The sequence below is a fragment of the Semicossyphus pulcher genome, unplaced genomic scaffold (assembly GCF_022749685.1).
Source record: "Semicossyphus pulcher isolate SPU_LCO1_2020_fin unplaced genomic scaffold, fSemPul1.0.p SCAF_3, whole genome shotgun sequence".
In the NCBI taxonomy this organism is placed as follows: Eukaryota; Metazoa; Chordata; class Actinopteri; order Labriformes; family Labridae; genus Semicossyphus; species Semicossyphus pulcher.
Window position 1 is genome coordinate 28,597,560 of NW_027211704.1, and position 22,608 is coordinate 28,620,167.

Below are 22,608 nucleotides of genomic sequence, written 5' to 3' on the forward strand. Positions count from 1 at the left end.
TCTGTCATATGAGGATGATGAAAAATATATGTTACTTCTTTCATGTTACTGTGAGGAACATCCGGTTTATGTTGATTTTGACGCCCCCTGTGGACAAAGCCGTACCTCTTTGCTGATTTTGCCCTGTACATGCTTAAATGGTGGTTTTTAACAAAAGATCTCATCCTGCTTTCTTTAACAGTCATATGTATCACTCACTTTAATTTTCTGCCCTGAAAATGTAAACAAAGGCAGCGTGCAGTTAATCGCTTTGTCTGATGCCTACCCCCTCCAGCGGTTTCAGGCATTAAAAAAAATATATCGATTTCAATCTTGTCGCTGATAGTCTGGTTTGCTTTTGTAGGTCATATAGAGTAATCAGAATTAATTTCAGTCTGTTTCATAACCAGCAAAATACTCCTCACAGGAGCTTTAACTACTGCTGACTTAAAATAGGCTAATTTATCTCTGTCAAACTTATCTCTAAACTCTCAACTCGAAAAGAATGTGTTTTAGTGACCTTCTTGGCAATTACGGAAGAAAGCAGCAGTGAACAATCTTGGTTTCCTCGTATGCCTCTGAACGTGTCTGTGCGTGTGCGTCATGTCGTCATGTGTTCTCCTCAGTCTCCCCCCCTTTCAGTAGTCAGACTCACAACCTCAGACATGGCTCCGTGAACCGACACATGGCAGCTGGATGCCATGAAGCAAAAAAAAACAAAACTAAAATTGAATATGTCTAAATAGCAGCATATTTCGGTTATTTTCCAATTATTCCAACTCCTGCAATATCCTCAGCTACCAACCGGTTTTCAGTTACTGTCAGGAGGAGAGGCGGACTACAACCGCTTCAGTTTAATTTCACTTTTTAGTTTCCGTGGCTTTTCCAAGAGTCAACATGGGTGTCCAAGGTCTTCAGGAGTACATAGAAAAGCATTGCCCCAGCGCGGTGGTGCCGGTGGAGCTTCAGAAGCTAGCCAGGGGGAGTATGGTTGGAGGTGGCAGGCAGAGACCCCCTCAGAGTCCGTTGAGATTGCTGGTGGACGCCGAGAATTGCCTGCACCGGCTCTACGGAGGCTTCTACACCGACTGGGTCAGCGGGGGCCAATGGAACCATATGCTGGGCTACCTGGCCGCCCTCTCCAAGGCCTGCTTCAACGGAAACATTGAGCTCCTGGTGTGCTTCAATGGCGCCCTGGAGAAAGGCCGTCTTCACGAGTGGGTCAAGCGACAGGTGAACGAGAGGCAGACCGCCCAGCAGATCATCAGTCACGTCCAGAACAAGGGCACCCCACCACCCAAAGTCTGGTTCCTCCCTCCCGTGTGCATGGCCCACTGTATCCGACTGGCGCTCCTCAGGTTCCGCGTCGGGGTGAGTGAAAACTCGGCCTGGCGGTGCCTGTTGAGCCGAGCCACTCTTGCTACCACCGGCAGACATTAGCAGGCTTTCTGATTAGCCTGCTAGCCACCCACCATCATGTCATCACTACCAACTAAACCCATAATAGAATTTACACACTCCAAGAAGTTAATGACTGTGCCTCCAGGAGTGTAAGCAGTGAAGTCAATGGCCTGCCTTTTAATATTGAACTCAGATGTTCTGGCATGTCCTCACTATGAATGCATGTGATCAAAACTATAATTGTGGGTTTGATCATTAAGAAAAGGTCGTGTTTATATAGCAAGGAGAAAAAAAAAGAAAAACAACTGACTCATTGACCTGTCTCTGTCTTACAGAGCTAGAAAGGGAAGCCTAGAAAACAAACCAGTCACTCTGGAACTCAAAATATTTTTATTAATGCCCCAATGTACCTGTAAAGCCTGTGTGATGTGAATATTTGCTGGATTCATGTCTGTCTTTTTTAAATTTACTCTTTTGAGTTGGACAGTAAGTCTTTCAATGCAAATTCCCCTTCCACTTTGAGGAATTATGATGGCCATCTTTCAGTATTTTCTTGCATTGTATTGGCCAAATGCACTAATAGTCAATACAATTGGGATTCATCAATAATAAGAAAAAAAATAGATACAACATTTTAAGATTACCAGCTCAGGAGCACAACGAAGTACAGAAATTAATACGCATCGTAGCATATTATTCACAGTACTCTCATTCTACATGCAGTTTTTATCACTTGCATGCAGCTCTATAGGGCTGTCATTACACATCTGAAATGGTTTACAGGGCAATGATTCAGTCATTTTATAATAACCTGCATTTGACAATGAGGGATTCTTTGATCTATATTTGTGTTGGGGGGCAATACTTCCTTTGATTTAGTGTGGAAGTTGTCAGTCAGATAGCTGCCCCCCATTAAACTAGTCTACTTGTAAATAGTGAAGTTTTGTGCTGCTTTCAGTAATATTTATCTGGCCAGCGACCTGACATGATACCTTGCTTAAAATGATACATTATGGTATACAGATTTCAAATCTGAGAATTGTATAGGCCAATCAGGATTAGATCCCTCGAGTTAAGGTATCTAGAGAGAAGTTGGATTGGTGCAAAATTTGTAAATCAAGTACATGAGAAACTAGTGATGAATTGCAGGGTAAGTCACAATACAATAGGTGATACATGGCCCACAATAACGATAATATCACAACACTGCGATTCTGGGATAATTGATATATTGCAAGACAGTCATATAATGATGCATCACGATATCTGCCAATTAATTTCTGTTCATGTTACGCATATTCATGTCATAAGTGGCACCACCACATGAAGTAGTGATGTTGTGAGTCAAAATCACAGGGAAATCTGTTTAGAGCCATATATTTGCAAATTAAAATATTGATATTTGGTTCCAGTCTATCGATAATTGTATTGCAGGAGTTAGGACGACGATATAATGCCGTATCGATCGATTCTCCACTACTACCACTAAGGTTTTTTGGTAAATTAGCTCAATGAAGCCTACATTGCTGCCTTCCCCAGCTTAGGGGTATCATTATTTTGAAAATTTAGACCCGGTTCTCTTGATATGCACTTTGGATAAGATTCAAAAATAGCCAATTATTTGTCTCCCTTTCTTTGAGTAACTAATCATCTGTGTAGGGCTTATTCAGTAAGACCAGCTCAAACAAAACTGCACCTGGTTTGTAATCCTGTTTCTCTAGCTTTTTCTTGAGTGCCTAATGCACCATGTCTATGTAAGAGGTTTATTTTGAGGCTTTACCATCTAAAGCCTAATTCTTGTCTGGGCTACTCCTCAGGTTGTCCAGAGCATCGAGGACCACCACCTGGAAGTGATAGCCTTATGCAGGGAGAACGGCTTCCACGGCCTGGTGGCCTATGACTCTGACTACGCTCTGTGTAACATCCCATGCTACTTCAGCGCCCACGCCCTCAAACTGAGCCGCAACGGCAAAAGCCTCACCACCAGCCAGTACCTGATGCACGAAGTGGCACGGCAGCTTGATCTCAACCCAAATCGTTTTGTCATTTTTGCATCGCTTTTAGGTTGTTTTAACTCAGCTGGACAGAATATAGATGATACTGATGGTTCAGATGTGGCCTACTAACACAAATGTGCTGTTGTGTGTTTTACAGGAAATCACATACTGCCTGATGAAGATTTGGCTGCTTTTCACTGGAGCTTACTTGGTCCAGAGCATCCATTAGCATCTTTGAAGGTAAAGATTTGAATGATGGTTGCTGTATTATCACAGGGCTGAGCTGAATATTTTTGTCACAGGTTTGGACACTGCACCTGCAGTTGGCCTTCTGAATTGATGAATGTCTCAAAAAACTACCATTGCCACTCACTTTCTCAACAAAAGGTGACTTTTAAAGGAAAACGCCACAGATTATATGCCCAAAGATCGTTTACTCATAAGTACTTCTTCAACCTGTGTAAACAGTTGTTAAATGACATTTGTGGCTCTGGAGCAGTGTTATAAAGTTGAAGAAAATAGTTCCTGATTATGTTTTGGCTTTGCGTTGTGGGTAATGTGAGGTTTATGCTTTTATGAGCTTGACCCACTGTAAGTACTAAAAGTCATAATATCTCAGCTTCATAGTTTTCTTTTATTTATCTATCTCTTGAGAGTTTATGGAAATCTTATCTTTAAGGGTTTAACATTTAAAAGGTCACCCAATCTGTTGGGAAACATTGGGATTCTTTGGCAACCTTTAACATTTCACAGTGGCTTGCAAACATAAGCAAACAACCACACAGCTGTCATCAACTTCTAATTTAAATGTCGCTAAATGCTTATTGGTGCATGGAAGTATGTGATGTCACCTTTTTTTCAATTTGGGCCCCACCCACTTCAAACCATTACAGGCGTAGCACCAAGACAGATATGTCTCAGGTGAAAAAAATAAACTTATACCTTGTGTGTTCATGTAGGTCTCCATCTCTAACAGCAGGATGCTGAATGACAATGTGATCTTTTTTTGGTTCTTTGAAGCCTGATTTAACCCTCTGTCTGTTATTATATTAATTAGAAGGCTTGTTTGGCCATTGACAATTGATTACTTAAAACCTGAAATTCTACTTGCTATTATGTCCCCATTTAAGTGAATGGAAAGTCTAAGGTCTCTGAAGCCAGTGCAGAAGTGCTTTAAACCTGTATTCTTAATAATGGTGGGCAGGGGGTGACTATGCAGAGAGCAAAAAGTGCTCAGGTTGTATGAAACCAGAGAAAAAGACTGTACTTCTCAGTCGATTCATTACCTCAATAATCATTTTCCTGAGGATTTTATGGTCTCATTTGCTAGCTTCTAGTCTTCTTCAATACACAATTATAATAATTTAGTAAATTATGTTCCCAGAAAATGCTTAAGGACACAGCTTCCTTTGATTAACAATTTGCTACCAGAGCAATCGGTCAACCAGGATAGAGGTGTTGCAATACATATCCTGCCTCTTTTCCAAATAAGGTCACTTTTGCCTAAAAAAATACCCTGGCTTTTAAACTTTGATCCACACGCCAATGTGTGGCGTTACGATTCCTACACCCACTTCTTATATACTGTCTGTGGGTTAATTAAAATCCGCTAGATGGCAACAAATAGATTAGAAACTGATCATGGGTCTCTGTGAAAACAGAGACTGAATCATAGCACAGTGAACCATCAGCTGCCCTCAAGCTGGGTGTAGTTATTTGGCTTAATTTTCATGCATGGCTAATATACAGAAGCAAAATACTCAGGGATTGGTACAGCAGCTCAGTCAAACAGTTGTATGACGTGTAAATGGTTCAGCTGTTGGATTTTAAAAGACTATCTGTGATTAAACACAAAGCCATCTGGTTCACATGTCTGCGTACTGAGACTGACATATTTCATTTGTGTGACAAATAACAATCAAAATGTCTTGCTAGTGCATGTGCTACGAAGTGCTCACATGCTTAAACAGGTTTCTCGGGCTGTCCCTGAAGTGTTTTCTTTGCTTTGATCAGTTGCGCCTGATGCACAAAATGATTGATACAGCTATACGGCTTGAAGAAGACATGGAATGTAATTGTCAAAGGAATGTGAAAATTTAGTGTTGGTATAACTACAATACATTTATAACAATATTTAAGAACCAAACAAATATATATTTATATTTTTTAACCTAACTTTATTGGTTGCTGTATCCAACCTGACACATAAAGACTCATCCTCAATAAAGAACATCACATCACTGCAAATTCTTAAAAGACAGAATGGGTGGGGTTTGTTACTTGCTGCTTACAAATACACTGTTCAAAGTTGGCCTCTTCTCCTACACTAAATGAGCAGTAGCAAGAGCAGGGGTGGTCGGGCGAGGTAGGGGGTAGTGATAAGAAGGATGGACATTAGCAAGAACAAGGCATTTAGAGAAATAAAAGATTTCCTGATTATTTCATGGCTGTGATTATATAAATGACAAAACTTGCACACAACCCTGTTGGTGCCTGACCTTTTTTAATCCAACAAAGCCACACTTCATCCTGCCTGCTGTGACTTGTCTGAGAGGTGAGCTACCAAGACAGAAGTCCTTTTTACATTGTTGTTCTGCATCAGCGCCATAACGAAGCCCCACCGACATGCCGCCTTTGGCATTTTACATTGGACCAAGCATCGCTGGCGTAAAGCCAACCCAGTGTGTGTTTTTATATAGCGCTGTGGAATATATAGCGACAGCGCGTGCTTCACATACAAACACACGCCGCTGTTCCGCCCTGCCAGCTCTGCTGTTTACACAGACGCCGTTTTGCCTCTGTTACACCTCTGTAACTACCTCCGATGCTGTGTTCACCATTTCACCATTCACACTCGTGTCTGTATGTCTGAGAAGTACTTACCACACAGAAACACATGCATACACACACAGGACTTTTAGTAGATAATCACAGGAACCTATGTATGTGTGTCTTGACTTCCATCACCCTTTTAACCCCCCATTGTGTGTGTCAGTAAGTGTGCTTGTTATGTGAGTGGTTGACCTGTTCATCATTCATCTATTATTACTCCTCAGGTGCGTGCCCACCAGCTTGTGCTCCCACCCTGTGATGTTGTTATCAAGGCCGTGGCTGACTACGTCCGCAACATCCCAGACATCACCGATCTGGAGGCCATTGCCAAGGACATCTTCAAACACTCACAGGTATGTAAAATAGAGCTGCACGGATGTGTCAAGGTGGCACCGGCTATTCATTTATAATTGGACACTGATGGTTGTCATTTGAATGATGATATGCATGATGCTGGTTGTTTCATAACACGCTTCTTACTGCATGAAAGTAACTTGGTGGTAGTTTAGAAGTGGTTTTCTTTTTTCGTTCATTACCATCCAAAAGAAAACAGCTTGATTGTGTAAAAAATATTATTTTCACACGTTATGCTTCAAAGAATACAAAAAAATTCAATGGATGCATTGCATGTGTAGTAGTGCAGCAGTCAAACAACGGTAAAGGACTGCACTGCAAAAACACATTAGATAGCATCAGAAGGGGTTGCAGAGAAGCTTTTTCGCTAAAATCTGTTGTTCATGGAGGTGAACATGATGATCAGAGCCCGACGTAATGATTGAATATTCCTGTTCTATTGAGGAATGTGAGCTGTCATGCACATCACTGCTTGTCTAGTAAATATTAAAGTCAGAGAACCTCCAGTTCTAAGAACAATAAAATCCTTTGACAGATTTGTGGTTGGAAAACAAACTGATTTGCATTTATTCACAGACATTTCTAGATAAAGAGATTACAGAAATAGAAAAAAAAGTGAGGGATAAAAAGCTTTATGAAGAATTTTGAGGTGAAATACTCTTTTCCACAGACTCAAGAGAAAATAATGAATCATACATGTACTTCCCTACAAAGGGCAAAAGCTGATCATGTGACTTATTCACACTGTTTAGGGTATAATCATACACTATACCAGAGACACCATTTACGATTAATTTTCATTTTAACCACCTAAGATATTGATCAATTTCTTTTCCCTGTCATAGGACATTATTAAGTCTGTAATAACAGGTTATGCACTAGCATGGTGAGTGAAATGTAAGAAAAAGAACTGCATTCTTCACAGAGCACGTAGGTGCTACATTTAAGCAGAGAACATAAAAAAAACCTTTGTGGATGTTTTTGTTTTTCTGTGGACAAATAATTGACCTCTCTCCTGACTGTGCTCTCTTTCTGTTATTCTCATTTCTGTTTTTCTTTTAGTCGTGCACTGATGACAAAGTCATCCGCTTCAAGAAAGCAGTGGAGTACTACTCAGTGGCCAGCAAACCCCCTCACTTCCCTCTACAGTTCGGTGGGTTTCTTTTAATGTGGTGATGTACACTCTAATATTTCGTATGATTACGGCACGCATTCGCTGTTTTGAAAAGCTTATGCAATGTCACAATAACATTCAACAAAGGTTGCATTCATTTTTTTCTGATCACGATCATTCAAGATTTTTTTTACAACCAAATTTCTTCCTTGAAGATGATGGTTCACCACTATCCTTCCAGGTTTTTATAATGCGTTGGACAGTTCTTAACCCAATTTTAGTAGTTTCAGCAAACTCCTTAGTTTTCTTTGCTTGATGCAGGCCAACAATTTCACCATTCTGAAACAGAGGCACATGTTTTCCACGACCACAGGATATGTCTTCCGACATGGTTGTTTAAGAAATGAGAAGCTACTCACTGCATCAGTTAGGATTAAATAACTTGTTGCCAGCTGAAACAATCACTGCCGTAAATATCTAATGGAAGGCTCTTTCCTATTTTCCAAATCCAGGTGGTGACTTTTTCTTTGGCCAGGCAGTGTTTGATCATAAAGTCTGACCTTCAATACAGCTAGTGTTTTTTGTCTGAAGCTTTGGTTTGAATCTGGAGGGTTTCATATTTGACAGTGGTTCCTGGTTGGTACAAGAAAATGGATTAAAAAAATGCTAATAAAAGCAAATAGTATCATAGTAGCTGTTCCTCAGTGGACATTTTGATATCTGGTGAACAAGTGCCAGAGGCCTTGCTTACTTTACTAGTTCAGTCGTTCTTTTCCGGCTGTGACTACTCGGATGTGTTTAGAGCAATTAATGTACTCTCCTAAATGTCAGGAAGTTAAGGTTTACAGGAAACAACCATACACAGGCTGATTATGCACAATTTGCTGTTTAAATGCTGAAAGTAAGAACGTTTAAAGTTTTTTGGGGCTGCCAACAGTCTGTAACCACACTTTAAACACATGTTGTGTTGTTCTTGTATCTTACGATATATTGTTGTTGGGGCTGCCCCCAAAAAGACTTTTGTAGTTGACTCATTTAACTAGTCACTTTATCGTTTGATATTGATTTAATTTACATTGCATATATGTTTATAATACAGATCGATTTACTCTTATCATTATGAAATGTTATAACTTAAAATGTTAAAAATTGGTATTGGCCTCAAAAGACAGTAGAGTTCAGCTTTAATTTATTATATTGAGTCTAGAATGTATTCAAATAAGCCTGTGTTATCCTTAAACTAACCCATATGTTTAACAAAATTCCCACAAATAAATACCGACAACACCTTGTTTCTCAGTGCTAAATACAGCTCTGTGCAGCAGGTCCACGCTCTCTTGGGTCTGTATGCTGTAATTTTTCTTTTATTTGTTTCATAGTCAGACCAAAACACATGGGAGTGCCTGCTGCAGTGCCATCTCCAAAAATGCTCAACATTCCACAGGTGCCGCTGCCCGTTAAACCTGGGGTAAGACCGCAAAATAGTAGTGAAGAGTTCTCAACAGTGAAATGCTGCAGGTAGTTTAGCTGGATAACAATGACATGTTTCTGCTTTTGTTCTCTATCTTAAGGTCCATCTCCCATTCCTAGAGCCTCTGATGGAGCGCAGCCTTGCTCTGGACTCTGCAGAGAGAGGCCTCACAGAGCAGAACAGCTTCAGCAACATTCCCCATGAAGGGAAGCACACACCGCTGTATGAGAGGTCCTCTCCAATCAACCCCGGAAAGGCCAGCAGCCCCAACCACACAAGGGGTGCTCTCTTTAATGCCTCCTCTGCATCATCCTCCTCAGAGAATGAAGAGAGCTCAGGCACAACTGCCAAGTAAGTTCAACATATATTTGGGACCTAATTCTCTAAAAGATTGTGCTTCTTTTTTCCCGTTAAACCTTTGCAAATATGACAAAAAGTCTAATTCTTGAAGTAGCATATCACAAGTGCAATTTGTGAATCGGACCTTGAGAGTGAGCAGATAACGTGTGCAAATGACACGCAATTTATGGCGCTATCAGTTCCTTTCTCTGTTTGTGTCTGCTCTTTTGACTTTCTTCCTCAGCAGAAAGTTTTACACGACATCTAAGTAACACGACTCTAGTTTTAAATTTTTTCACCTCCGATCCTGTTGTCACAACAGCAAGTAAGTCGCGTATGGCAGAGGATCTTTGCTAATGACGTATGGAAACAATCTAAGACCAAAGGACAGGCACTGAAAGCTTTTAAATCAGCGGTCTAAGAATATTAATCACGACATTTCGCACCTTCAGCACCTCTCTCTCTCTCTGTGTTGTTTTGATAAGCATTTGTGGAGACCCTGCTAATGACAGGTATGGGGGGGGGGAATTTTCTGCAAGTTCAACGGTCGTAGATGGCGATCTCATACAGATGAAAAAGAAAAATTAAACTGGTCGGCATATATGTGGGCAGCTGTAAATTTAAGATGTTACAATAATTGATTGATTTTTGTGTGGCTGTCCATCTCGGTTTTTAGATTGCAGACAGGGTCTATTTATACAGAAACCCTGTCTTAATTCAGTTCTCAGTCCGGCCATAAATGTTAGTGAAACAGAATCTGGTACTCTGTGCTCTGTACTCTGTTAAAGAGCAATTGACACTGCGCTCATATTAAACATTTATACTTTTCTGTATAAACTATTGTTTCACTGTTTGACTACTGGTACACTGCCAGACAAATATAATCAATTGTTAATCCTTGCTTAAAAAAAATAAAAAATAAAACTTAGTTGTATGTATGCTGTTTATTTTTAAAAGTCATTTTAGTGACCATAAGGGCGGATGGGAGAAAAACGGACATACTCTTCATTCTGAAAACACACCAGAGGAAGACCTGGGAGACCAAACAAAAGTGAGAGAAACCTCAGGAGCCCATAAGCACTCTTTAGACATTTCACCAGCTAACTAACCGCTGTGTCCTGTTTGTCCCCAGGCTGACCTTAGTGTGAGCTTTGTCCCTAGCCCTAGTCTCCACAGCCTGAACTCCCAGATCCCCTCCCTGCTCTCAATGCCCACCAGGAACCACATGGACATCACCATCCCACCTCTCCCGGCTGTGGCCCCCGAAGTCCTGCGGGTGGCTGAGCACAGACACAAGAAGGGGCTTATGTACCCCTACATCTACCATGTTGTCACCAAGGTTGGAATCGTTTAGATTTTTATTTATTTATGACAGTCTGTGTCTAATATTTAGATTTTGTTCATTTAAACCAAAGAAAACCAAATCCCAAATATTCTCTTGTCTTGTCAGAATGCATTAACTGACAGCATATTTGTGTGTGGAATCTGACGTTTATACAATGAGTCGTGACATCGTGCAGCATGTAGGTAACAGTGTGTCTTTACAGGGAGAGATTAAGCTATCTGTCACCATTGAAGATGAAGCTAACAAAGACCTGCCGTCAGCAGTGCAGCTGTTTCGGCCCATCCGTCAATATGTTTACGGAGTACTCTTCAGCCTGGCAGAGGCCAGGAAGAAGGCTGAGAGACTCGCCATGAGGAAGAACTGCCTCCCTGAATGTGAGTCCTGTGTTCAAAAAGCTCTTTTATGTCAGCGTATCCTATCTCATACTGACATTTCTGGACCTGTATTTAACTGAAGTTTCAGAGTAGGGAATTGGTTCTTACTGGCCAAACATTCACAGGAATACATTTTTTGGTCCAGAAGTTAAGTTCTAGAGGTTGTTCTATCAAATTTCTTGAATTAATACAAATCATCTACCACCTCTGCTGATGTTTGGGAATGTTTTAGAGATGTCACAACATGTCTGACTGAATGTGACTGACTGATGTGAAGTCAGATTCTACCACTGAAAATTTGACTGTTTATTTATTTGAAACAAGTTCATGCTGTACGGATGAACTTTGCTCTGTCCTGTCAGTGTGCTCTCTCAGTCTACTTCTGCACACATACACCAAAAAAGAAAGCTTCTTTTGTCACTACTACAGTGGAAATATGCAAGCAGTGGCCCCAGTACAACATCTAAGGATCTGTACCAGTGTATTCTTTTTTTGCTCACATTTTAGCAGAATTTTTGAAAAAAGCTTTATTGACACAAATCATGTGTTTTTTCATTCATTCATTCAGTAATATGATTGATGGCAGACCATAGACAGTATAAAAAGATGGACGACATGACAGCTCCCTAAAAGTGAAGCCAAAACATTTCGAGCGCCCCCTGCTGACTGGCGGTATAGCCCGCCTCCTCCATGTTAACAGGTGGGACATGGGTCAATCTATGAAATCAAAATACACGCCAGATCAGTTTTTCTCAAACATGATTACTATCATTATAGTTTGTTCTTATCCTGTTTATTTTTAATTCGTTTTTTGATGCTGTAAAAATTAGGATTGACAGCTCTATTGATAAATATGGCTCCTGCAGCTGATCAGTTCCAGATTAGCAGAGGGGAGGACGATCCGCGAGAGGAAACTTTAAAACAATCACTACATTCCATACCTTTTAAATGTTAACCTCAGACCAACACAAAGAAGCTGTTCTGCTGTTAAACATGCCGGCAAATGAGATCCTTGGTGTTTTTTTCAGTTTTCGGTTAAGTGTGTGTGTTTTGGTTAGCAGAAGTGGCTACGGCTGCTTCACCTGCCGATCTCTACAGCGCAGCTCTTGCTCCAAATTACGTCACCATCGCAAGATGGCAGTGGCTATCACAGGGGCTATTTTGGCATCACTTTCGTACAATGGGAACAGATGGAGACACGTCGTCCATCTATATATACATTTATTGTGGCAGATGTTCATGTCGCCACTTTGAATAACTGGACACTCAATGTCTGGCAAAAAAAATTCACCAGACATTGTAAACAGTTTGACTGGGGAGGCCATTTTTTGAAGATGCCTGTCCATCTATTAATTCAGCCATGCATGTGGATTTAATGTCCAGCCTAATGAAGATGGTTTAATGCTTTCTGTTGGGCTTAAAACTAAGTTATTTTTTTCATTCATTTTCATTCAGATTAAACTGATGAGTATTTTCTCAATTAACTAATCAATCATTGTCTACCATATGCCACATAATTGTGATAAATTGTCCATTAAAATTCTTATCAATAACCCAGACTTATCAATACACTTTTTAAGCTACATCACATTGGTTTTCTTGACAATTTAAGGAGAGCCTTGAACTCTCAATCAATAACTGAGAAGAGGGACACTCGATCAATGCTTCATAGCTTTGATGTGGAAAAGCATTTGGTAGGGTCCATCAGGCTGTTTTAGAAAAGATCCTCAGGTATATGCTTTTCAACAGTAGGTCTGGTAGGTATATTAAAATGTTTGACAAAAACCCTTGTTCTAGAGTTGGAGTAAATTGGCATTGCTCTTTATTTTCTCTCTTGGACATGGTAGAGGCCAGCAAGATGCTTAGTCACCCTCCTTGTTCGCACGCAGCATTCAACTAAAAGAATATATTTTTTTTTAAGTATCCGTTTGGAACTTCATTTGTGTAATAGTGCATACACAACTGGACAGTTGACAAACGAAGAGTAGACGACATACAAGGGAGGCTTGAAAAATCAGTAAGAGCAACTGTGTCTAAAAATGGATGTTAGGACAACAAATATCAAAATGTATCGGGCAAAACAGAAGACCTAAGAATCCAGTTTAAATTATTGTTACGTTACAGGTGGGTATCTAATGCACACCTTTCCTTATCAGGAATTTCATTAACTACTCTTCCATATCTCAGTGTACAGTCTTGGAGAAATATTAAAATGAATAAATAAAATGCATCAAAATGTACCGTGAAGGATTGTTGGGACCATAGTCCAAAAGCAACTAATGGGAGCTTTGTCACGGGCCACGTCCATTTTGGTTAATGTACAGTTTCTCTCATTCATGTGTGATAATGCTAATAGAAGATGGACTGACACTAAATTTCCAGCAAATAAAAAATTAAACAGTTTGATACTCAAATTTCAAAAGAATAAAACACATCATCAAGTTGTCATTAAACTCTCATGAGCTACCCTTCTTCAGTGTAGGATGTTTCATTAGTAACTCTCTGGTCCTACTTTAAAGTAGAAGTGCTTTTACTTAATACAAACCTTTATCTCTCCTCCAAATTTTGCTTCACAGATATGCATGTCCTGGTCAAAGAGTGGGCTGCCTACAAAGGCAAGTCTCCCCATACTCCGGAGCTAGTGGAAGCTCTGCCATTCAGGGAGTGGACCTGTCCCAACCTGAAGAAGCTTTGGTTGGGAAAGGCCGTAGAGGACAAGAACCGCAGGATGAGAGCATTCCTGGCCTGCATGCGCTCTGACACTCCAGCCATGCTGAACCCTGCCAACGTGCCCACGCCCCTCACGGTGCTCTGTTGTGTGCTGCGGTGAGTTGAAATTCAGAAGAGGCCTTAAACACAGAAAAAAGGTTGTGTATGTCACTCTCTAGGTGAGTGTAGTGTGAAGTACATTGAGAGTGAAGGAGGACAGAGTTTGTAACGCTGTTAACCTTCTTTGTTTTGCTTTAGGTTTATGTTACAATGGCCAGGAGTAAGAATTTTGCGTCGTAACGAACTTGACGCTTTCCTAGCCCAAGCACTTTCTCCTAAACTTTATGAGCCTGACCAGCTGCAGGAACTGAAGGTGAATCTGTAGTGTTAATTATATGAGGAGTGTCGGAGAAATGTATAAAATCCTGAAGCACATGACTGTCCTCAACATAATCTGCCTTCCTGTCAATCGCTCACTTGGCTTGTTTTGTTTAACTGCTCTACATATCACTTTGATTGATGAGAGAATTGTCAGATTTAATGTTGCTCTGTTTCTCTGGACACTCCTCATATTCTGCAGACAAAACAACCTGCTTGACAAAACACTGTTTTGTACGAGCTTGTTGTTCCTGAAGCTGTAGCTTTGCATTAAAAGATGTATTTATGTAGAGCTTTGAGTGACTCGCAGGGGTTCTCCTGTCACGTGTGGATGGTTTAGCAAGTCTAGGACCAAATCGTTAAAGTGCTGGTGCTTTGTTCTTATTTGGCCTTTTGTTCATGTAAACCATCCACACAAGCTGTACGCTTTGGTCCTTGTGGTCTGTCTGTGTGTAGCTCTGTCAGCCTGTGTGCTCTACGCTGTGCCAGAAAATCTAGGTGGTGTCTGCTGGCTTTTTATGTTGGCTGGATTAGGATGTGTACTGCTGTATTCGGGCAGCCGGGAGTGAATGGGCTATATACGCTTGCTCTGTGCTTTGCTCTGCAGCTGTGGTAGATAATTATACTGTCTGTTTTTATTTCTTTTATTTTGGACATTTAATAAGTCTGGATGTTTCTCTTCAACAGATCGATAACCTGGACCCTCGAGGAGTCCAGCTGGCTGCTCTGTTCATGAGCGGAGTGGACATGGCTCTGTTTGCCAACGATGCATGTGGTCAGCCTATTCCCTGGGAGCACTGCTGTCCATGGATGTACTTTGATGGCAAGCTACTTCAGAGTAAACTCATCAGGGCCAACAGGGACAAGGCCCAACTCATCGACCTCTGTGACGGTCAGGTAACTTCATTCACACCACGCACATGTTACAGCCAGCAAAACATTTGTCCTAGTTAGAAAAACATATCCAGATCTTTGAAGAGTCCATATAACCTGTCAAAACCGCAGTATCAGATCAGAAAGACCATCTTAGGTACAAGTTACCTTCTGTATTAACTAGCCTAGACATTTATTTAAATGAAAATTATTTATATAAAGATTATTACTTTAATTTGACATGGTTATGAAACTGAATACAGCAGTTTGTGTTTAATTAGAAATTTGTAGATCTTTTTCTTTTTTGATTGCATGTTATTGTTTTTTCATGTGTACGTTTTGCAGACGCAGAAGCCTGCATGTGATGGCATACACATTCCTGCAGATTGTTGAAATTCTTTTTGATTAATTGCTTGTGGCAGCGCTGCGTTAAGGAACGTATAAATTTGCCAGCAAAGCATGGGCAAGAGCACGACTACATGTGACGTCATTGATGCAGTTTATTATTTACATTCATTTTAAATCAGATGCACACAGTGCATTCTGATGAGATACACTGTGGTTTTTAAAGGTGTCACGTTATGTCAAAGAATCACATGGGATGGGATTCCCCCCGATTTAAGCCTCTTTCTTCTTTGCAGTGGAATCTTTGTTAATGTCCTGTTGTCTCAGAGCTCATTAATCATCTTTACACTCGTACTTGGCTTACAAATGTCACAAAGTAGAACTATCCCAAGGTAAATTATGATCTCATAATAATTTGTTCAGACAGCTTATTGTTGGGCTGAAACATTTCCTTGTCCATCAGGGCATCTAGCACAGTACAAACAGTAGTTAAACTAACATAACAGGCTGTTTGATATATAGTAAACTTGATTTAGAGTTGCATTTCTTCTATGCTTGTATGCTGGAACAGATGGGATCAGAGAAAACACACAGCCATAAACTTTATATTAGACAATGATGAGCACAAACAACCAGAAATTAAAACTGTACCAAATCAACACCAAGTCCAGTTCAGCCCAACAGGAAACCAAATGGGGAGTTAGTTTGTGTTAAACACCAGATGTTTCAAAAGAAACAGAATGAATATGAGTGTAAACAAAGCTGTGTGCTGGTGAAGCAGAGGGAGTCAATACTATAACGTTGGTTAATACTATATAACGTTAGTATTAGGCCTAGGATACATGAACTATATAGCTGGATTTCTGTTATCGTTAAAAAAAAGAAATTGATTGTGACAGTGACATGCTCACAATGTTAGCTGTAACATTGATTAATAAACGTTGAAGACAGATAGTTTGGAAAGAGAGGATCTGGAGCCATCTTTGGCTACTGCAGCACCAGAGACAGGGTGCCTACGCCAATTTATGCTGTTTCCTGATTGGCTGAAGTGAAATAGGTACATCATTCAGTTCTAAAATTGCATTTTGAGATTTGACAAGTCAAATCTTCTGCAACTCCACGCAACGGCTTGAGACGCTCTGCAACTAACCAGTTCATACGGCTGCAATTTTCTCTGCAACATTCTAAAACTGTTTGCATTGGGAATCATTGATCTGAACTGGGCTTTACACGTGAAACAGGCTGCTAAACATTCCATGTGTGATCAAATACTGTATGTACTGCCATGATTTTATTAGAATTTAGGAAACATTGCTGAGCTCCACAAAACTACACAATAGCCACAATAACTTTTCCTGAACTCTGAGAAATTCTACTTTTTTGTCATTTGAGGATAAAAAGGATTTATTGTGAAAGATCCTCTAAATGTTCCAAGAGGCTAAAAGCCAGCGTCTGAATCAGGAAATAAAGACATTTCGATAAAGGAACAACACAAAAGCAATTTACAGAAGTTGTTATATTTCCAGGAGTTAGTATACAACTAACTCCTGGCTTTTAAGCCAAAATTTCAGGATCTGCCTTTGCCGTTAAATAAACAAAGTAGACAGTTGAATCAGAATCAAGTTGATTGCCAAGTAGATTTACAAATACAAGATATTTGACTTGGTGTTTAGGTGTAGAACAATAAACATAGAATTTGAATAAAAATAAGTAAAAAAGCTATGTAACAGTAGTGCTCCTACTGTCAGTGAACATAAGAATAAGAGGGTGTAATTAAAGAGCTGTACAGATTCTCAGGTTTGTGGAAGATGATGGTAGTGCAAATGTTAGACAGTTTAAAATGACAAACAATGCAATGTAAACATACAGTATATAGTGAAGTTTGAATCTTTTACAAACGTATCAAACTTTTGTTTTTTGTGCGGACACAGGAATAAGAATACTCTGCAGAACCTCTTTCGGGCAAGAAAGTTACTTAATGTTTGTTCTTTGAATTAAAGGGTTAATCATGATAGTAGAAATTATAAGTGTATAAATAGAATGATCTGTTGTTCAAGAGTGTCTCTCTCTTCAGGCTGAGCTGGTTTCCAAAGTGGAGAAGATGCGTCAGAGCATCCTGGAAGGTCTGAACTTTACTCGGCCACCCCATCCTCCTCCATTCCCCCCACCGTTGCCGATTCCCCCTCCTCACGGGATGCCTTTCTACCCTCCCCCTGGCGCCTTCTTCCCCCCACCCCCTATGATGCCTCCTCAGGGAAGAGGCAGAGGGATACCAGGTCAGTGCTGCCTCTACCAGTAAAAGTACCAGTACATGTGCCGTTCTACAAATTTTTTAATTTGAAGCTTCTAACATTCCTCCTCAAACCAACTCCTGAATCACTGTGAAAGATTTTGAACCAGACATGCACTTTTTTTTATCTCCCTTCAAGGAGTGTCATCTCAGGGTGGGAAGCTGGAGATAGCAGGCACTGTGGTGGGTCAGTGGGCTGGAGCACGACGTGGACGAGGGAGAGGAGGCTTCCCAGTCCAGGTGGTGTCTGTTGGTGGACCAAACAGAGGGTAAGTATGGAAAGATGATGAGATAGCTAACAAACTTTATTTTACATTTTTTCTTTTGCTTTTCTATCTGTAAACCATCTTGTCTGTTTTCCGTCTCCGTTTACCTGTAGTCGTCCGAGAGGTGTGATTTCCACCCCTGTCATCAGGACGTTTGGTCGCGGAGGCAGGTACCACACAAGAGTCTTCAAGAGTCAGACAGCGTACCTGGTAAGTCAGTGATGAATCATTCTTTATATGGGAGACATTATGCCTGCACACATTTGTCACTCAACAAAGACATTTGTATTTTCCCATAGACTCTAAATGAACCCCTTTCAGTCATTCCCTTCAGTACAGGATTTTGGCACATTTTTGTGTGTCTGAATGAGTGCACCAGTCATATTTCCAAAAATGTCATAACTTTAATTTTTCAAGGTTGCACTTATAATACTTTCAACACAAGTTCACTTTAAATCCAGTGTTTAACATAAAGCCCACAGCAGCACAAAGTACTGTACATAAATAACGAGGGCTGGGCGATATGGCCTTAAAAATAAAATGGTAAATGGACTGTACTTATATAGCGCTTTTCTAGCCTTTGCGACCACTCAAAGCTGCTTTTACACTACATGTCACATACACACATTCATTCATACACTGATGGCAGAGGCTGCTACGTAAAGTGCCCAACTGTCAATCAGTTATCACATTTTCAGTTGGCTATGCCACCGGGAGCAATTTGGGGTTCAGTGTCTTGCCCAAGGACACTTCAACATGTAGCCTGAGGGAGCTGAGGAACGAAACCTCCGACCTTCCGATTGAAGGACGACTGACTCTACCACTGAGCCACAGCCGCCCCAAAATCTCTCCACTTTTACTACCAAACCAGATTTACGATTTTATATTTTTTTTGTTTTTTCTTTAAAACAAACTAAAAAAAGATAATTTTTATTTTACCAATACAAATGAAAGCAAAGATTAAATTCCCAATACGGAATAAATAAATTGCAAACCTAACTTTAACCACACTTTATTAAATAAATAAAAAGGAGGCTCTTGAAAAGAATGTACAGTATGTATTCCTGAAGGAAAAAACACTTTTGCAAGAAAATTAAACATTTGCATTTTGCATACACTACCAGTCAAAGGTTTGGACACATTTTCTTATACAAGTGAATGGGAAAGTGTGTCTAAACATTTGACACTAAAGACCCCCTCGGAAGGGAGACTCCCAGCAGGGATAGCCAGATAACTGAGCCTTACTGTGAACTACGGGAGCTCAGAGGTTCTGCGTAGCTGTGGCGGTTCCCTGCCGTGTGCACCCAAGTTGAGTGAACATTGATTTTCATTTTTTAAAATCTTCCTAAACCATAAATTCGATTAATCGATAAAATTGATTTATCACCAAGCTCTATAAATTACCATACTTCTGAATGCAATTCTTAATGTCGGATCAGTCTAAAATGAGTAGACAAATGTTGAAGCAAACCTCAAGAGGTATAAGACCAGCACTACTGAGAACACACAAACAGTGATCTAAAGTTAAGGATTCCCTGGGAAAATATATCTTATCCCACCATTGATGCAGTTTGTTAGTGACTTTGGAACACGCGTTAATTGTTCTTGCTATTTGAAATTACAGCACTTCATTAGCACCACCAGCACCAGGTTCCAGGTATCTTTCAAGCATTGTGGCTTTTTCTACATCAGTTCGGTCATAGTTTAGGCCTCAGTCCCTATCATAGCAGACTTGGTTTGATTCCTACCCGTGCCGTTTGCTACATGTCGTCCCCCCTCTCTCTCTCTCTGCCTTTCATTCAGCTGTTAGCAAAAACTATGGCCCATAATTTACCATTAAGAAAAAAGTTTCTTAATGCTTGATTGCTTTCCAAATTTATATTTTTAATTACCATAAAATTAATCCTTTCAAGGGACATAAAGGCCACAGTAGTTTGATAAAAAAGCTGGAAAAAACAACCTCTAGGATCTATTTGTTAGGAATGTGGGATTATCATTATCATATCAGTCGTGCTTCACTGTAGACAAAGATCATAATACAGCTGTTGCTCTTTTCACTGTTTAATTACAGTGCAACAACAAAATCCACAGCTATTGTTTGAGCTTTCAGCACAGGATGAGTGGGAACTAAACAGCCCCTCAGCTGGTCTTTGTGCTCTTTAAAACCCTTTAATTTTACTGCTAATTAACTTCTAAATTGCTCTCCAGTCATTTTGTTTGTTATAAAGACATTCAGCCCACATCTGTATTTTCTCCATGCCTCACATCATTTAAAGAAGAATCCTCCCAGACTCTGTCACAGCATAGCTGTCTTTGGCATCAGTTAAAAAACCTTTTTTGTCTTTCCTTTGTAGCCGAGTAAGCCCGCTCATAAGCCTGCTCCTACATCTGGACATGATGCAGTAAAGGAGAGAAAGCGGTCCAAAGCTGAGGAGAGGAAATCTTCTGCTGCATTGTGTGATGGTTTAACAACGGAGAACGGTGTGGGGGACAAAGAGCCAGACCAGCTGAATGGAGATGAAGAGGAACGCAGGGCTCCCATCCAACCTGAAAGTGCCTTAAGAAGCGACTCCAAGACGTGCACTTCTAATCCTCACTTTAATGCACTAAATGTAGACAGCGGCTGCCACAGAGATGAAGGTCTGGAGGCCGTCGTCTTAAATAAAGAAGAGTAAGCCTATTTTTCTAGAGAGGGTGAAGGATAAAAGATGGAACAGGGTAAGGATATCTGGAAATTTGAAAAACATACAGTCATTGTGAATTATCCTGGCAAAGAAAAGAGATGAAATTCGGATCCCTCTCAGTAAACAAGAGATTTATCACACTGCTAGTTTAAGGAGTCGTTTACTCCTATCACCAATATTTCTACATGTTAATGAGAACACTACTATTCCTTTTCATTAGAATAATAAAGCTTCAATTTTGAAATATTTTAGTTCTTATAAGTTGATATTCTTCCTGTACTTGGTGTAATGTGTTTGCATTAGGCTATCAGTTTTTTGTTGTCAAGGTAACTGCTAAATGACATCCAAAGTTTAATGAGAAAAGCAAAATGCAACACATCTGCATTGGTCTCCACGTTCAGTTTTGTTCAGATATAAGCAACGTGTCCATTCCTTCAGACGAGCTCCATGTAATGTCAGTCATTTAACTGTAACATTTCAAGAAATTGCTCTAAAAATCAGATACAAGAGATCTTGTCAAACTCTGATACTCAACTTCTTGAATCAAATATAGGGCTGTAATACCGCTTCAACAAAAACCTTCTCTGCATGGTTCGCAGTTTAAGAGGTCTGTAGTTATTATGCATGTGGTCCTTTTTCTTCTTTCATTACTGGTACTGTGCCCATTTGCAAATTCAAGAGATGGCTAATATCAATGATAACCCATAAAAGTTGTTAACTGTTGTAACAGATTTGTTCTGACCTTGATTTGTTTGTGATAATGACCTCTGTTGCATTTAATTATAAAAGAAACAGAAATATTGAATTCACACTTTATTGTTCTCTGTTGTTGGTTTTTGCTTTAGTCAACTATCTGAAAAAATCCCATAGATCACTGTGATCACAGTCACTCCTTCTGTAGCTGAAAGCAGCACGCTCCACCTTCTGATTCAGACTTTAGCCATCAGCCAGTTATCAACTTTTACACTTTCTTTGGTGTTGTTTTAACAGTAGTACTTTTTTCACACCAGAATTGTCATTTAAAATTTCAACTGAATTCTTCAGAATTCTCCTTCTCATCCTGCACTAGTGATCAGACAAACGGTGAATTCCCCCAGTCCCCTGCAAGAGCTGAATAGTATACTTTTATGTAAGTTGATCAGAGTTTCTTCCTAACTCATGGATTGTAAAGAATGAACTGCTGTTGGGATTGATTGAATGTTGATGGATTCGTGGTGTATTTGAAGAAACTTAGCTACGATGCTTAATAAAACTATATTCTTTTAGTACTAGTTGTTGTTTGGTTTTTTATTTATCCCTTATTGCAACAACATGTATGCATTAATATTTCACCCTTTTCCTGCTCACTAACTTCCTGCATATTTAAATCCTTGCATTCATTTTTTTAAAACCAGTGGAGTGAGAAAATCTGCTCTAAATCCAACCAGGCAAATTTATGAAATTATGGCTCGAAAAGGTGTGCCTTCTGGAAATGTAAAGTTTACTTAAGTATAATCTTCTAATCATTAAGAGCAGTTAAGGTGCAAGACATAAAAAATTAACCGTGCTATTACTTAAGTGATAAAAAGATTTTTACAAAAAAATTCCTAATAACTATTTTGTTTTTACAGTAAAAAGGAGGCCAAACAACATTTTTTTTCCCCCACAGCTTTTTAATCACATTAAACATTGCGTAACAAGTCATAGTTTAACTTCCTACTTTCGTCAAGATACAAACAAAAGATACTTTGGATTCTTATGTTGGTGAACTTTGACCTGAAATATCATACAGGACATAACATCACTTCAAACACAAAACTAAACAATTCACAGGAAACCTACAAAAAAACATATAAATAACTTTAATTCTGCCTTAAC

At 39.8% G+C, this 22,608-nt stretch overlaps 1 protein-coding gene across 1 annotated transcript; it reads left to right on the forward strand.

Annotated features, from left to right (window-relative positions):
• The first annotated feature begins 638 nt into the window (after window positions 1-638).
• On the forward strand, window positions 639-22,022 carry LOC138606184 (constitutive coactivator of PPAR-gamma-like protein 1 homolog). Its single transcript, XM_069678647.1, has 17 exons — window positions 639-1,350; window positions 3,198-3,444; window positions 3,535-3,617; window positions 6,434-6,562; window positions 7,626-7,716; window positions 9,057-9,145; window positions 9,249-9,499; window positions 10,445-10,538; window positions 10,620-10,826; window positions 11,035-11,206; window positions 13,783-14,032; window positions 14,174-14,288; window positions 14,981-15,190; window positions 17,586-17,787; window positions 17,941-18,070; window positions 18,181-18,277; window positions 20,422-22,022. Exons 1-17 carry the CDS (start codon window positions 877-879, stop codon window positions 20,740-20,742), a joined length of 3,162 nt encoding a protein of 1,053 aa, XP_069534748.1. The 5' UTR covers window positions 639-876; the 3' UTR covers window positions 20,743-22,022.
• Window positions 22,023-22,608: the final 586 nt, after the last annotated feature.